Source organism: Pogona vitticeps, chromosome 2 (genome assembly GCF_051106095.1).
Source record: "Pogona vitticeps strain Pit_001003342236 chromosome 2, PviZW2.1, whole genome shotgun sequence".
NCBI classification, from domain to species: domain Eukaryota; kingdom Metazoa; phylum Chordata; class Lepidosauria; order Squamata; family Agamidae; genus Pogona; species Pogona vitticeps.
The window spans coordinates 273,154,668-273,172,900 of NC_135784.1; the positions used below are offsets into that span (position 1 = coordinate 273,154,668).

Sequence of the window (18,233 nt, forward strand, 5' to 3'; positions counted from 1 at the left end):
CCTCACACTCAACTGTGTCTACTATGGGGGGGGGGGGAGCCTACAATATTTCTATGGGTGCACAAATATTATTCACAGGTAACAACACTGATTGTACACAAGTCATTCAGCTCTCATTCATGTTACCACAGACAAATGGTCCCACTTATTAAAACTTTTTTTAAAGTTAAAACATTTTAAGCCAACTCTGCTTCTTCCAGATGCAACAGGAATGTTTGATAACTATCCATGAGCTATCATGCTACTTCAAGATAAAAAGAACATCCAATAAATTATATCAGTATGGCTTACTTCATTTATTTATGTACGCTTCACAGCTGCAGCATCCATACACAAACATTCATTATTTTATAAAAGGATTAAAAATGGTTATATATATTTATATATACAAAATTATTTACGTTTTATTTTATTTTTTTACAAAAAAGTAGGTCTATCTACCTCCATCTTAAAATGCAGAGAGCTGTAACATAGACCCACAGTTAGTGTTGTAAAAATTACCTGTTTAAAAAGTGGCCCTGGTTGAAATTTATTGTATTAGCACTTTTATTATGGTTATTATTTCTACAGGCCCTCCTTGTCATTAAAAAGAACATCAACAACAAATAGTCCTCCAGGCAAGTCTTTTTTTTATCAGTGCCAAAGCAGTTCCACATGGCAGTCCCTTGTTTGGGCTTGTTCCCACTTGCTATGCTCCTTAGGTAAAAGGTTCACGTCGCATGTTCTTGGTGGACCTCAGTAGGGAAATAGCAGTGTTCTTTAGGCAGGATGCTACTTTTCTTGTTTGTCTTCATGTTGTAATAGCAGTTTTCTCCCACGTTTACAAAAAAGAGAGCAGACAGCAACTTAACACTATTTCCAGCCTGGTGAAGTACCTCAAGACAAACAAAATATATGATTAAAGACCTCTGAGGCCAAATAGCCATAAATAAGCTGAACTTAGCATGACACCTCATGGTATATACAGGGTTAAACATACACACATACTCTCTCACACACAGGCACACAGACACATTCACTCTTAAACAGCATTAAATCATCTTATTTACATTATCATTGGTGCTAAAATGGAGCAGTTTAATTATTATAAAAAAATCTTGAAAATGGAATCATCTGGTCCCTCACCAATGACACAGAAATAAACAGACTGAACAGGCTGGAATTGGTTCCCTTTTCAAAATTTCCACATGTAAAAATTCTCATATGTAGCACTCATAAGTTGTGAGCACTGAGGTCCTTAGGTTTCCCCAAAAATGCTTGGCAATACTCCTAATAATTGATGTTTTAAAAGGCACAGTAAGTTAGGACTTTGGCTGGCATGGCAGATATCCCACTTTCATCAGAGTGCATTCAGCGCCTTGAATCCTGCCATGTCCTGATCCAACGATGAAAATGTTTTGATGAATTTAATGAGTTTCCCTTTCCTGGTGAAGAATGTTTATAATAATATTTCTTAGAATAAGTCCTTTGGAATGAGGATGCTGAAAATAAAAGAGAAAGAAAAGAGGAAAACCTTTGTAAATGTGCAGCAAAACGATATGTAGGATGAACGGATGCAATTTGTTACATCTACCAGTTCAGGTTCAGACATTTCCTGTCCCAACTAGTCTTCAGATGCTGGACGAGAGCCCTACCCTGAGCTTGGAAGTAACTGGTTACAGTAACTTGTTGTATATTACTATTATTATTACTATTACTATTACTATTACTATTACAGTGGTGCCTCGCTTAACGAGCGCACCGTATAACGATTAAATCGCATAGCGATCCGTTTTTCCCACAGGGAAAAATTCCCTTTGCGAAGACTGGTAAGCGTTTCGCTTACCGATCTTCGCAAAACGACCCCCGCCGATCAGCTGTTCGGCGGCCAAAATGGCCGCCGGAAGCCGGGAAATGGCCTAAAATGGCCGCGCGCAGCGTTTTCGCGCCCTCGTTAAGCGAGGCGAGGGCGCGAAAATGGCTGCCGGCCATCCTGAAGCTTCGCTGAACGGTGAGTATTTGGCCTATTTGGAACGCATTAAACGATGTTTAATGCATTCCAATGGAAATCGCTGCCCCGTTCAGCGATGCTTCAGCATAGCGAAGGTTAATCCGGAACGGATTAACCTCGCTATGCGAGGCACCACTGTATTATTATTATTATTATTATTATTATTATTATTATTATTATTATTATTATTATTATTATTATTATTATTATTATTATTATTATTACAAAGTACTGTATTTGATTGCATTGCATTACAATTGTAACATTGCAAGGGAAAACATGACTCTTTGTGTTGTAATTCAGATATCTGACATCCTTGTGTAGTTATGGGATTGCTGATTTTAAAAAAATGTGCAGGAAAAATATAACCTGGTTCCAGCACTTGTTAGCCTGGTGCAGCGCCTGGTGGTGTTACATCATACTTTACTTGATGGGTGAGTGTTAGGATGATAATAAAACAGAACTGTGTTTTGTACCACAAGCCTCTGATTTGTAAGACTGAGATACTTATTTTCAATAACTAACCACAATGTAATTTGTTTTACTTCTGAAAAAGAGATTATAGAGTTACATTTTAAACATTGCATCTATTAAAAATATCCCAGTACTTTCGGGGGTTTTAGATATTTCAGGTCAACTAATTACCGTATTGTTATTTTTAAAAAAAATCTGTCCAAGCTCTAGCATGCAAATAATTTTAACGTATGAAATTACAGGGCAGAGGAGGGAGGTTTATATCTCTCCTTCACCATGTAGAGTCTTTTAACAGGCTAGTCAGTGTCTCATTTTGTTGTTGTTATGTGCCATCAAGTCAGAACCAATTTACAGCAATCCTAATATGGCTTTCACGGTAAGTGAGATATTTAAGGAGTGGCTTTCTCACAATCCCAGTAAGTTTCTATGCCTGAGTGGGTATTTGAACCCAGGCCTCCTGAGTCCTAGTCCATCATTCTATCCACTACACCACACTGGATATCACTGCACCCAGCTAGTCACAAATCCTTTTTGAAAGGCAACTCACGAGTCATGCAAGTAATTTTAGGTAAATCCCATCGTCCATTCCCTTGGCATCGGATGATTGGAACATGGCGCTGGATGAAACCATCTTTGCAGTGATATCTGATCAGTGAGTTAATTTCATAACGAGGTTTCATCTTTCCAAAAGTCTTCGCATTTTCTACAACTGGGGGCTGGCCACAGGCAACTGAAAGCAGAAATATAGGATTTTTGTCATGTTATTTTTCCATGTCCTTTTTTCCCCTTAAAAATATATTTCATATTGGTTATAAACAGAGAAAATTTGTATCAGAACTAAAATTTTCATTCAAAATTTCATTTCATTCTATTTCCACTGAAATTAGCCATAAAAAGAAGAAAATGTATTTTAAAAATTCCATACTGAAATTGCTGTTTGGGTTACCATTTCTAACAGAAGCTGGTAGGAACGTCTTTGCATATATTTTTTCCTGGAAAACTGCAAGATTTTAAAAATTGTACTCTGTTCATTAAATTACCCATGCAAGTATTCTGTTTAGATTAAACCACACATGAAAGTATACACCCATCAAATAGTGCTGTTTTACCCAATTTCTAGCACAAGTGTAACTCCCAAGGACAATGGGTATAGTGGATCCACTCTACGTGAACTCTGTAAAATAATGATTAGGGCTGCCCTGTCTAATAAAAATAATTCTATAATAAAAAGTTTGGCATTATATAGATTATTTATCAAAATGTTTGAATTCCACCAATTATCATATACAGTAACAGCACTGATCTAACCATAACCTTTTAAAAAAAAATAAAAACCCTGTTTGGCAAGTAACATATTGTATAAACTCCCACAACCCTGTTTTGTTGTGTTTCCTTATGGCAAACACAACTGGGCTTTGGCAAACCCTTGAAATGCCTGAGATTAGCAATAAGGATTTGAAAAAAGGTGGAAATGCTGGTACCGAGGGGAACTCGATGCCATAAGTGAGCTGTAGTCCAAAAACACAAACTTGCATACTTCCAGTATTTTCCCCCTAAACTTTTTCAACAAAAGAATTAGCAGAGTTCTATAATATAGAAAGGACTGCTTTTTGCAGTACCCACATAGCTCTGCTTGCATTTCTGTTCAGCCACTAAGAATTTCACCCATCAGCTTGTTAAGATACTCCTTTCTAAAGCCGATGTGTATTTCAAGAGGCAAATGATGCTCCCCATATAAAAGTTTACCTGTTCCTTTCTTGCAGGTATAGGTAAGGTGATAATTGCACGGTACATCATTCCACTGGCCATTTTCATGCCAAATTATGACAACACAATCTTCTCCTGAAGAAAAGAAACTGTCTGGTTGGTTTGGCCTCCAGTTTTCATATTGCTGCAGAAGATTAAAGACACATTCATTCAAAACACAAACACTAATGACAAGATTTGAGAAAGGCTGGGCACATTTGGACTTTGCCAATGAAAACAAAATCTTGCTCAGATATAGGGACACTTAAAAAAATTTTTTAAGAGAGACGATTTGGGGCAAATTAGGAGTGTTGTATGTGCCTTCTCGGTGCAAGTTTTTAAAACATGCACATTGCTAATGGACTGGTTTCTGGTTGTTAGAACTGCAAGAGGACGAAAAATGAGAATTTTATTATTTTCTTATCTCCTGTGGTCCAGAGGATAATCCTTCATCTGAAGTTGTTGTTTGGATTGCGAGGAGGCATTTGAAGATTGTACTGTTCAGTCTCTGGTGTCCACTTGTGAGGTATGTTGTCTTTTGTCAATATATGTTATATTCTTTCTTAACGATGGACAACTGACAGACCATTCATGGCCAATTTAGACAAAACTGAATCAGGTCCAGATCAAGTTGTTCAGATGTGAATTGGCCTAGTCCAAATCTTAACCAGCAATCTTAACAAAAATGCCATGACAAGCAAAAAGACAGTGAGATTGTGGGCAAAATCCTGTTGCATAAATTCACACCTGTTTTATTCTAGATCAGGCACTTAAAAATGAATTGAAACCTTCAGATGCCATTCCTTTCAGGTTCTAAGGCTCCACAGGGCTCCCTTTTGACCTGGGGAAGCCTTTGGGAGCTTCAGGATGCAGAGTGATGTGTGTTTAATAGTAAAATATTAGTGCCATGTAACCTCTAACAGGATCAGGAGCACAATTGGGAATTCAATGGTGATTTTCCAATATTAAAGGCTCCCCACCAGAGACTCCCAAAGGTTTCCCCAGGGCAAAATGAAGGAGGGAGGGAAATGGGGAGTGGGAGAACAGGAAGCTTTCCATTAGTATAAATTAAATATTCCTGGCACCCAATCCGGGTTACACCATCATGAATTTATGGCAACAGGATTTTGCCCAGTCTGTTTCCATGAACACCACACAAAAAAAGTGAATGCCAAGCTGAGGAGAAAATGTTTACCATTTGTTTGCTTGTTTCGTCTTATTTATAAATGACCTTCCTCCCCATAAGAGGAATTACAGGTGAAAACAGGTAACATTAAAACACAATAAATGACACATTTAAAAAATTGAACTATCCCAATAATCAAAATATATCAAATAATTAAAGGATTTAACTTTAAAAACAAACTAACAAGCTGAAAAGCTAAAACGCATAATCCAGGGACTCAATTCAAAATGTTAATTCAAGTAAGAAGTTAAAAACCTGTCTAAAAGGGTGGGTCTTGAACTGTTGGCAGAAGGATAAAAGGAAGGGGGGCAACTTAATCTTCCATGGGAGAGCATTCCGCAATCTGGGAGCTGCGACAGAGATTCCAGCTGTCAACTCTAGCTTCCAGTTCAGGGCAAAAATCCCCAGCATTCTCCAATCATTGTGCTTTGAAGCAACAGATAGCATGGGGCCACTGATGTGTATATATTCAATTTTCTCCTTTCCCTTTTACTTGTTGTTCCTTCTCATTTTGGTTTCCCAGTCCAAGTCAATAGAAGCTAAAAGATTTGGATTTCTGAATTATGATTCAGATTCGTCGTCCTGCTAACATTGTATTGTGTCCAGCTGAATCTGAAGCAAACTGGAACACAAACCAAAGAGGGCCTGAATGGACTTGGAGTGTGTATGCTTACACAGCCCTCATTTACACCAAAGAAAGCTGAGACTGTAGCCGGCGGTTATTGGAGACACTATTTGGTATGCAGTGTACAATGCTACAGCTTTCTCATTGTTAGTTCGGGAAGCAAAATGCTTGCTTTTTCAAAAACATCTCTTTTGTATTTCTTGCTCTATCGAGGTGGGCAACTTGTGGTTTTCCAAGTGTTACTGGAATGGAGGGGAATCCCTTGCCATTGGCTAGACCAGTGATGGTGAACCTTTTTGAGCCCAAGAGCCCAAACTGCAACACAAAATCAACTTATTTATTTCAAAGTGCCAACACTGCAATTAAAACCCAAATACTGAGGTTTTAGTTTAGAAAAAAACAACTGCTTGCACCCTGCAAGGGTTAAATGCTTTTTTTTCTTCCTGTGGGAGGTATTAACGAAGAAATACTTATCGGTCCTCAAATCCCCCATTGGGCTAGACCAGTAATGGTCACCACTGAGACCCTCCACTGGACCACTGCACCAGCAGAGGGGAGTGCCAAAATCCGGGATCAGAGGACGGGTAAGTATTTCTCAGTCTGGTGACTTATGACTTGCATGCCCACAGAGAGGGTTCTGTGTGCCAGCTGTGGCACGCGTGCCATAGGTTCGCCATCGCTGGGCTAGACTGATGGAAGCTTCAGTTCAATGCCACGTGCAGTCCAACACCATATCTTTGCTAAATAGCAACAGACCCTACCTTAAAGAAATAAGTCACTAGTTAGAGCAAGTACTGTACTATAGTCTAAGTTTTTGTATCTCAACTCTTCTTTGAAGTGAAATGACCAGAGAGGAAGAGAAGAAGAGGAGAACATGGTTGTTGTTTTTTTTTTAATCTGTTCACCTGTTCCTTGCAATTCTACACATTTCCAACCTAAGCAGAATTTAATAGTGAATAGATAAAAATACATTTCTAGAAGAGCAAGAATCTCTATAAATAGCAGGCGTTTACAAACTATCCGTTCCTTAAATGGTCAAAATAACACTGTTCCCAAGCACTTTTATTTAATTTCACTGATTCAGTCTTGGAACTGGTCCACTTCCATGCTTATAAAAGGTCCAAACTGTTTTGCTTTAATTCTTTATAAAGTAATCCAAATATAGTGCCTTCCTGAGCACATTTTGCCAGTAAAGCTAATGAACCACACAAACATACTGCAACCTCAGAAAAGCTTAATATAGCACTTTAAAATCTTTCCTATGGTATGTCAGCTTATCGATTACAATATTTTAATTACCTGCAACATTCTAAACTGGATGGTATTTAAATTATTGCCAGTACCAAGAAATAAAACATTTTGATTGCAAAAATACTATGGCTACAACTGTATGGCCAAAATTCTATTGCTTAGTTAAGCCTGCAGAAAGTAGAAATCATAACATGGAGCAATTTCTTGCTATAATTAACAAAACTCTACTTGGATTTTTGGGTGCACACTTACCCAATGTATAGTCATGCACCCAAAGCACAAAGCAGGAATTTGTTAGTTGGCAGCAAGAAGCCATACTATGCTATGCTGCTGCATCAAAGTGACAGTGCAGTCATGTGTCTCAAAGAAGCTGAGTATCTCAAACATCTGGTATTCTGTTTCTGAACATTGACAGATGCAGATTAATCTGTTTGTAAACTGGAAGATCATCTACTTCTTCAATAACCTGCTACCTGGTATTGGCTAGAACAAGTGATGTATCTATGTGTGCAGGGAGACAGGCTTATCTTGAAGGGGAGTTCATCACCAGATAGTTTCCCCCATCTTCTATTTTCCCTTCTGTTAGTTTCCACAGGTATCAAATGTACGGTACATATTTCCAGCCTCTGGCTGGCACAGACAGTGATTTCAGTCTTCGGGGTCCAGCAGATCCAAGCCTGCCTCTACTATACTCTCAGAATACTCCATTCTGGGACCTATTGTCAGGAGAAAGACCACTAGTAGTAGTTTTTTCACATGAAAATCCATGGAAACCTGTTCTTCCTGCATACACACCAGCCTTGATGTCGTTGTTGACATAGATACAGATATTCTGGAAACACCTACAAATGGTAGCTTAATCTTTTGCAGACACCTGCATACAGTGATTGAAAACACACAAGCTGAAGAGGATCATAACCAGCTTTTAGTGCAATGTTTTTAATATATGTAATGTCTGAGTGTTGTAATTGTGTGTTGTTTGATTTTAAATGGTTTTCAATATCATTTGTTTTCAAATTGTTTTATACAGTTTTGTAGGTCACCTTGAGACCGTATGATAAAATCATTTAAAAAAATGATGCCAAGCTTTTTTATTCTGCTAGCATACATGAGGTCATGAGGCCAGATCTGCAGGCAGCCTTCTATGGATCCAAACAATACACAATACATTTCTAGGGAAAAAATGCTGCCTTGAGTGGTAAAATAAAAATCTGCTTGTCATATTATAGATTTTACCCTTATTCTCATTAACATTTGAACTTATGTTAAGAAAGTACATTTAGCCAAATGTGCTTAGAAGCTGTCCCAGGTCATTACTCTAAAAGTAACAAGACCTGATGAAACAAGCTAGTCCATGCAGGAACATTGGGATTTCAATATGCACCCCTGCATACTTCTAGCTATGAATTTTCAGGCAATTTGTGTATACAGCTAAATCTAATTCAGATTCCAGAGTATACCAGGAAACTGGTCTTTGTACTCAAACTAAGATTTATATATTAACTAAAACAATCATATAGCTGTCCTTGGGCTATACCACATCAACAGGCACGTGTGGAATCCAGTTTGAAATCTCAGTTATATTAAAAACAAATGGAAGGCTCCTTGGATACAGAGAACTACCCTATTCATGTGAAGTTATTAAATTAGGGCAAATAGTTCAACACACAGTTCCACACCTGCATTCTGAAGCTGCATGGATTTCTTAATGGGTGGAAACACACCAAATGATTTTTCTTTACCAAAATTACTGAAACTCAACCCTATATGCCAGCGCAATCCATTCGCTTTCAACATACAGTAGATGCAAAATGACCAACAAAATAGGAACAGCCAAGACCTCTTTTGCAAGCCTCATCCAAAACAGTGACGTCTGTTGTTCCACAGCCAAACCTCTAACACCTTGCTTTCCTCATGCCCACATTCTCATGTAAGTGAGGGATGCTCGTGGTTAGCATCTGGCAGAAATGCAAATACTGGGATTTCAACACATTGCACTTGATCCAAAAAAGACTCAAGAAAATTTAAAGGGTCTGAAATAATAGTGGATAAGACAGGCTTGCATATATTCTTAGCAAAGGCTTCTGGTCCCATGGAATGGACTTTGTGGTTTTGCAAGATTGCACCATATCCTTAGACGTGGCATGCTGTTGCCTAACATCTGATATCATCATTGTACACATTTATTTTGGCTTTCTGATCCTCACACTACTTTCTACTAATGCCAGAAATACTTAACAGAGACTCCTGGAGTGTTTGCTTAAGTCTCCACCACCCACACATTCAGGTTTTTCATTTCCTTATTTAGGCAGAAATTGCTGACTGGGAGATAAGCTATAAAAATGGTTCTTTCAATCGCATTAAAACACAGCATACTACAAAGGCACTCAAGTATTTCAAATTATGGACCAAATCTTTCATGGTGTCCTACTGCCCAAGACATTGCCACATTCCCCATGCTCCCTTCAGCCTTCTCTGCCCACTCAAGTGCTTTTCTCGGAGAGGTACTTCCTCACAGCAAGGCATTGTGGGTAGCTTACCAATGGAGCTATGCTCATTGCTGTAGTAGCTCTGGCAAGGACCTTGGTTCCTCCTAGGCTCTGGTGAGCCATACATGTACCGACTGTTTTCACACTGCAACCTTCCTGGCAGTGCCCTACTCTGGAGAACCACCCTGGCCATTTTCCTGTTGTGGCATTTGCCACAGCAGAGAGCAGTTAAGAGAAGTTTTCCAGAGTGGGCTAAAATGAGGATCTGGTATAGAGAGCTCACCTATTTGCCTTAGCCATAGTGGTCAACAAGCATCTCCATTGTTGAACTATGGAGTTTTCTACCACAGTGATAGGCATCTGTAAAGCAAAGCTACTCCTGTGCAGAAAACGAGCGCACCATTTAACGACGAATCCGCATAGTGACACGTTTTTTGCGATCACTAATGCGATTGCATTGCAATGTTCTCAATGGCCGAAAATCGCATTGCGATGATTGGTAAGCATTTCGCTTACCGATCTTCACATTGCAATGTTTGCAGAACAGCTGATCGGCGGTTCCAAAATGGCCGCCGGATCAGCAAAATGGCCGCCCGCAGCGTTTTCGCACCCTGCCCTCACTTATCAGGCAGCAAAAATGGCGGCCGGATGGGGGAATCTTCGCTTACTGTTGAATTTTTCCCCCATAGGAACACATTAAATGGAGTTTAATGCGTTCCTATGGAGTTCCCCCCCGCATAGCGACAAATCCGGATAGCGACGTTAATCCTGGAACGGATTAACGTCGCTATGCGGGGCACCACTGTAAAAGCAAAATGGGAAGCAAATCACTACTGGAGTTTTTGCAAACTTGCATGCTGTCTTTAGAAGGTTTAGCTGGGAGGGACCTTTCTGGGCTGGGGTGACAGTCAATCTATCCAGCATTAACCACTCATTCCTTCCCTGCCTGTAAAATCAAAAAGAACACGGCCTCTCTCCTCAATGTATCTCTTTTCCTTTTGTTGTCTGTTGGCAGTTAGTAATCTGTTGGTCTGCTGAGGCATTTGCTGTAAGCAGTCATGTTTGTTTTTAGTTTGCTGTTTGATCTCTTCAACTGTAAGTAATGAAACCTTTTATTCTTTCTACTGCTAATATCTCAGAGTGAATTACTGAGACTATAAATGCCAGTTGATGGGGAAAAGGGGTGGATTACTGTGGGGAAGCTAATTCTGCTACGTGAATCCCTGCACTTCTGCTGTGCAGCTAAATAAATTTAACAAAAATTCAAAAGTCTGCAACAGCCACTTTGTTAAACATTCTGGAAATTAATTTGTGCAATCTGTCAAGCTTAAAAGGCATTCCCCCCCCCACATCTAAGGCTTCAGAAGGCCTTTAAAAACAACTATTTTAATATTTTTATTTTATTTCATTGATCATGAACTCAGTTGCTTAGATGAGCCTTGTACAAGTGCACGCATACCTGTAGGCCTAACTTTTAATGGGGCTTTTCTTGGAAATTTTGCTGTGGTTTATATTCCATGTCATTATACTTTCTACTTTATTCTTTTTTGGTATTCAAATAACACTTTGTAGAGAAACAGAGCATTTCATTTTCAATCTTTGGCTCAGCATCTTTTTTTTAAATAAACTTTTCCAGGCTAATGGGTGGGCAGATACAAAAATAATACCCATGTTCTAGTTACTTTCCAATGGAGTGATATAGCCATGTAAAATATTTATATTCAATGGCCAGTGAAGCCCTCAACTAAAAGAAGTCTCACTTTAACACCTAATTACTTTGCACTTAGTCACTTCATGGACATTCAAGCAAGCCACCACACGTAAGTGCTGCCTGTGGAAAATTGTTCTGCACAGCGTAAACTCCTGTATCAAATGGGACAGTTTATACAGTGATCCATTTTGCATACATGGCAATAAGCAGACTCTGCAGGCCATTGTTGAACTGTGGAGTCTGCTGCCACATGGGACACTATTGGTGATCTACTTGGACAGCTTTAAAAGGGGATTAAATGGACAAACTGTGCTTAGACATAACATTTGAGGGAACCACATTTTGAAGGAACTCTGGGCAAAAACCAGAGGCTGTTCTGAAAGAAATGGGTGTGCATCAACACTTGATTATCCCAAGGTGCAACCTGTACTGTTGGGATAGAATATGGAGAAACAGAATGGTGCATCCCATCCTTTTATCTGTTCAGGCTTTATGCAGAACATATCATACATATTCAGATGAAGGAAGTGTGAAAATTGATGGAAGAACCATCAATAATCTAAGATATTTAGATAAGCATCATCATCATCATCATGATCATCATAAATATTTATTTAAACTTCGCTATACACCAGAGCACATTCTAGTAAAATCAATAAAATGCCTTGGAATAGGCAATGATCCAAGAAGAATTTAATTATCAACAAACCATTTAAAAATTTCTAGCAAAAATACACTGTTTACGCAACTCTCCCTACACCTGACACCGATGGCTTCAAGTTGAACACAGAGATTTTCAAACCTTTTCTAAATCTGTCCAACTCTGGTTCCATATGAAGGTGTAGAGAGAATTGCACAGCTTTGGAAACAGTGGGAAAATGCCCAAAGCCTGGAATTTACCACCTGAGTCCAAGGGTCAAGCAAATGTCTGGAATCTGTAGACTAAGTCCTCTTAAGAGGAATATGCCATGCCACTAGCTCTGCTAAGTAATTAGGTCAGGAAAAACAAAGGGCTTTAAATGTCAAGACAAAGATTTGATTACTTATTTTATTTACTTATTTTATTACTTATTACTCTTTATCTTTTCATGTTCTCTCTTCCTTGGCTCATTATTGCATTTTTATGTCTATCTGATGTCTATTAGAATAACTAGCAGGCCAACCCATTTTCCACTTTGTTTATTTTTTGACTTGATATTGGATTTCAACCGGGGGGGGGGGATATCTTCATAAAGTTATCTTGTTTAATCTCCCCTCTGTATAATCTGACCCAATTAGTCAGTTTCTCCATCAGCGCCACTGCCCATATTATAGTCATATATCTTTGCAAAGTGAGGTCCTGAGCATCTTTCCAGCACGGGGCAATTTCATTCCCCTCTGCCCCAATGAGGGTTGCCACCAATTCTTTATTCCTTGAATGTTAAGAAGACAAAAATCATTACTACAGAGCTACACAACTCTACTGCTGACAATAAAGAAATTGAAATTTTTAAAGATTTTGTATATCTTGGTCCGTCCAATCATCAATCCAAATAGAGACTGCAGCCATGAAATTAGAAGTCTGTGAGTTGGAAGAGCAACAATGAAAGAATGAGAAAAGATCAAAAGTAAAGACGTGTCACTGGAGACCAAGACCAATCTCACCCACACTATTGTATTCTCAATTACTATGTATAGGAATGAAAGCTGGAAAGTGGAGAAAGCAGATAAACAACAAAGAAACAAACAAAGGTAAACAAGTTCAAATCAAGCCTGAAGTTTATCTGGAAAAAAAACTACAAAACTGATGCTGCCATATTTTTGGCACATCATGAGAAGGCAAGACTCACTAGAAAAGTCAATAATGCTGGGAAAAGCTGATGGCAGCAGAAAAATAGGAAGACCAGATATAAGATGGTTTGACTTTCTGAAGGAAGCCATAGGTTTGAATTTACAAGAGCTAAGCAGAGAAGAGGATATTTTGAAGATAACTTGTTCATAGGATCTCCATAAGCCAGAGGTAATTTGGCAGCATGTCATAACAGCACTGTTTATTATTTATTTATTATTTATTTATTTATTTAATTTATATGCCGCCCACTCTACCCAAAGGTCTCTGGGCGGCTTACAACAATTAAAATTCAACACAATAAAATATAAAATGATTAAAATACGATTAAAATACAAATTAAAATTTAAATTGCCATCATCAAGACCCACAGTTAATGTTATTTCAATTAAAAGCCTTCTGGAACAGGAAGGTTTTGACCTGGCGCCGAAATATCATCAGTGTCGGCGCCAGGCGAATTTCAGTTGGGAGGGCGTTCCATAGTCTGGGGGCAGCTGCCGAGAAGGCCCTTTGTCTACAAGCCATCCCTCTTACCTCCTTGAGGGATGGCTCTTTCAAAAGGGCCCCCTGGCTAGATCTTAATAGCCGGGTAGGCTCATGTGGAAGGAGGCGGTCCTTCAAGTATCCAGGGCCCAAGCCGTTTATTAACTTGTTCATCAAACCATCCAGTCTGCACATGCATGAAATTCTTTCTAATGCAAAAACATGTTACTTTTGCTTTTTAGATCATGGATTAATTCTTGACCTGCCGGTTTTCTAATTTTTTTCTAACTTGTAGTAAACTTAAAATTGGGGCACTTTGTAGCTTACAAGCTATTTCAATTTACATAAACATTTCATTTACTGAACACTTTTAATAATTAGCCCAGCCAAATGAGGCAGTAAAGATGTATTGTATTGCCAAACCCCAAACTTCATCTAAACCAGTGGTGTCGAACTGTGGCCCTCCAGATGTTCTTGGCCTTCAATTCCCAGAAATCCTGGCCAGCAGAGGTGGTGGTGAAGGCTTCTGGGAGTTGAAGTCCAAGAACATATGGAGGGCCACAGTTCGACACCACTGACTAAACTCATCAGTTAACTGACACCTGAAAAGGAATATATTTCATTTTTAGAACTGTAGTGGAAAAGAATATGAGACTGGAGCTGGGAAGTTCATGGTACAAATCCTACCTTACTTATTAACTTTGATTGCTATTCCTTAAAGAACAAGATTGGCCTATTGTATTTTATAAGTATCTGAATAAACAGGCAACATCTTTATACAGTGGTGCCTCGCATAACGGGCGCCCCGTTTAACGACAAATCTGCATAGCAACGATGTTTTTGCGATCACTTTTGCGATTGCATAACAATGTTTCCTATGGTGGAAAATCGCTTTGCGATGATCGGTAAGCTGTTTCACTTACCGATTTTCGCATAGCGATGATTTCCCCCCAGCTGATCGGCAGTTCCAAAATGGCCACCGAGTAAAACAAGGATGGATTCCTCGCTTACCGGGCAGCTAAAATGGCCACTGTATGGAGGATTTTCACTTAAAAGATAAGTTTTAAGCCCATAGGAACACATTGAAGGGGTTTCAATGCATTCCTATGGGCTTTTTAATTTCGCATAGCGATGAATCCGCATAGCGATGATTTTTGCTGCACGGATTATCGCTATGCGGGGCACCACTGTATATCTATGTTGCTTCCATCTCCCCAGTGGTGATTCTCTAAAGACAAGAAATTGGTGTTCCTGGCAAGTATGCTTGTTTGTTTTACAATACAATGACCAAAATCCTGTTGTTTAGTGTAGTAAATCACACTAAAGTAGGCCCATTAAATCAACAGGGATTTGGTGAGTTAGCCGCTCCATAAGTTCAATTGATTCAAATGGCCCTACCTTAACTATGACTAGGTTTAATATAGCAACAGGATTTGAGCCAATGTATAGCATATATCTTGTAAGTTTCTGGTTAAAACTAGTCATTGCCTCATAGCCATTCACTTATGCATTATATAGCTCGCTTTCCCTCAAAGTAGTACAGGCCAATAGTTTTCAGCTGGTGGTATGTGCACCACTGATAGGACACAGAAGTGGGATACATACAAGATTCTTCACAACATTTATTCATTCTCTGTCTTAATCCCATGTCCTTTTCTTAGCTATCTCCTACTGTAGCTAATAGTATGCCTTCACTTGCTGGGTCTCTGATAAATTATTATTCTTTATTGATTTTAATATGATGGTTCAATTAAGGCTTGGGAACGTTAACCCTTCTACCCCATAGGCATCCTTCAGTCTCGAAAGACTATGGTAGCGTGCTCTGTATGCAGGACTTGGAACAGCATCTACTGTTTTGATGCTGTACGCAAAGCTGGGGTGTCCTCTCCAGAGCACGAAGCCTGGGTGAAATAATATGGAGGATAGGCTGTTACCCAACAAGCAAATCCCCCCTCTCCACATCACTGAAATGGTCCAATGGAAAGGCAAGAGCCAATACAACTGGTTTCAGCAACGTCGCAGGAGTTGACAGAATGACACGAACTGCCTCCAGGACTCTGGCTCTGGATTTTGCCTCGAGGTTAACTCCTGAAGCCTTTTCCATCAGTGGATATAGCCACAAGGCAGTGGAGGTTTGAAATCAGAGTTTTCCTTCTCTTAGATGGGCTGCCTTCCAGGCCTGAATGAGTCCCACCTACCAGGCCTGTTCCCTCACGGCATGGAGGATAATGGCAGCGCCTCTTGATACACAGAGGAGGAATTACAGAGGAGGAATTACCTTTAAAAACCCTTCTAGAAGTAGGTGAATTACTGTTCCCATCATGCCCCACTACTGGCCAGATTGTCTATGACTGATAGGAAAGAGAATTCACCTACATCTGGAGGTCCACTGGTTTCCCCGTTGTGCACCACACTGGCTTTCAAATAGATTTTACTTGGAAAGATTCATTATGAAAAATTCAAGCTGCCTCTTGGCAACTAGACCAGATTATGTCTGGAATGTAATCAAACCTTTTCAGAGCAAAGATGGTTTAACGTGTGGTAATTTCGTATTAGTTTTATGACTACACTTCCATTACTCTCAATTACTTATTATCCAGCACACAGGTTCCAGTCATCCTGTTTCCTTGTAGCAAAGAGGCTGAATTATTTTTATGAAATTATATGTAAAGAAAAGAAAATAAACAACAATATCTTAGTTAATTTTATTCACCCTTTCCTAACGTTTGCCATTTATGAGACTCATCCATAATACAAAAATCTAGCTTATTTATCTGAAAACCTTTGCAACCATCTGAATCTGTGGGGAATATCTAATAGCTCAGTTATCTCCGTAATTAATATGCAATCCTCATTCAGATACTGTACTTGAATATTATGAAGATGCATCTGTATGAGTAATATCAAAGCAATGCAACCGCCTCTTAATAATAACATATCAGGCATAATCCAAAGAAACAAAACAAAATTAAAAAGGACAGATATTCTTTTTTATCTCTAAAATGCCCACCAAGTGCCTGGGATCAATAGATGAGACTTCACATTTTGGAAGAGTCAATCGAGCATGGTGTGCAGTGAACCTCAACTAAATCAATGACCAATAGAAAAGAATAATTGCTTAATCATTCATTGCATGAAAAGTCAATAATTCCCTTTACAGCTAAGGTCATGGATGTATTTACTATAAATAAACCCCAAAACAGAAATATGGATCACTTTATTTTCAGCCTATTTAAGTGCTTCATTGGGTGAAATGAGATTTTCATTCTTGTTTTTCCACTGCCCCTGAAAATCTCTGTCAATGGGCAGGAGGAATGATACAGGCTTTTCATACAGCTTAGACAAAGACAGAAAAAGTCAGAGTGGTTTGTTTACAGTGCTGCCAAGAAGACTAAAGTTAAACAATTCCTGACTCAAGCTTTATTTGCTAATTTAAACTAAGCTTCGAAAAGCTTAATTATATGATCCCATCAAGGAATCTTTTCCTTCCCATAATCTACTCTGTACTTTTGGAAAGGACTGTTCCATATTAGCAGATAAGACCTCAGAACAAGGAGGGAAAACACATGGCGATGTTGCTGAAATACATATCTCATTACCATTCAGACTAAGACTAGTTGTAGTTGGAGTCCAAAAACATCTAGAGGGCTACAAGTACCCCATGCCTGCTGACAGCAGGTGCCCCACAGTGTGAATTTCTTCTGCAGTTTTCTTCATAATCCAGTTTCCACCAAAGATCTTTAATTGCCCATATATATGGATGGGTTACCTAGAAAGTCAGTCATCCCTCCGCATCTGACTTAAAGGTATTTGGGAAAGCTGTATCATTTTGAACTGAAATGTGGTGTCTCTTCTCTGGAAGATGCCTTTGAACTATACTTCAGGTCCTGCCGTATAGATAAAATATTAATAAAACCTGTATTGACAATAATTTCCTCACAAAAGTACAATCTGTAACAAAACCAGGTTTGCTGAGGTGTAGCACCAGGAACTGAGCTGTGGTAGGATCTGAATATATTTAGTTCAGAAAATTCCTCCAAGATTTCACCTGCACTCAAAATACGTGTCACATGAATCACTCTGATGGCCCTATTTGCATTTTCATTAAATCAAGAAAGCCAAAACATTGCATTATCCTTGGAGAACAAGGTCCTACATTTTGAAAAAGCTGTCCTCATTTTAACCAACACACCCCTTCTCCCCTTTTCTTTAAACAAACGGTTAGCACAACCATAGATCATCTTTTGGGGGAGGGTGGAGCATAACTGGTGACTTATATCCATGCAGAGTTGCCCTGATGCTTGCAAGCAGTTTGGAGCCACCAGTTTAAAGCTTCCAGAGGCAGAGAAGTTACTTCTTAAGGACAATTTATTCTATTACATGTTCAGAAATGGGGATTCATGAGTCACTACTCGCTGTGAAGTCAAAGGTTAAATCATGCCAGTGACTT

General features: G+C 39.0%; 1 protein-coding gene across 4 annotated transcripts in view; it reads right to left on the reverse strand.

Moving 5' to 3' along the window:
- Nucleotides 1-281: 281 nt before the first annotated feature.
- VCAN (versican) overlaps nucleotides 282-18,233 on the reverse strand; it is a 181,027-nt gene continuing 163,075 nt past the window's right edge. For all 4 annotated transcript variants that reach the window (XM_078386387.1, XM_020790238.3, XM_078386385.1 and 1 more), the window contains 3 exons: nucleotides 4,211-4,355; nucleotides 3,012-3,194; nucleotides 282-1,481 (listed from right to left, as the gene is read on the reverse strand). In XM_078386387.1, coding sequence (XP_078242513.1) covers nucleotides 1,351-1,481; nucleotides 3,012-3,194; nucleotides 4,211-4,355 — 459 coding nt within the window. In that variant the 3' untranslated portion in view covers nucleotides 282-1,350. The remainder of the gene's footprint in view (nucleotides 1,482-3,011; nucleotides 3,195-4,210; nucleotides 4,356-18,233) is intronic.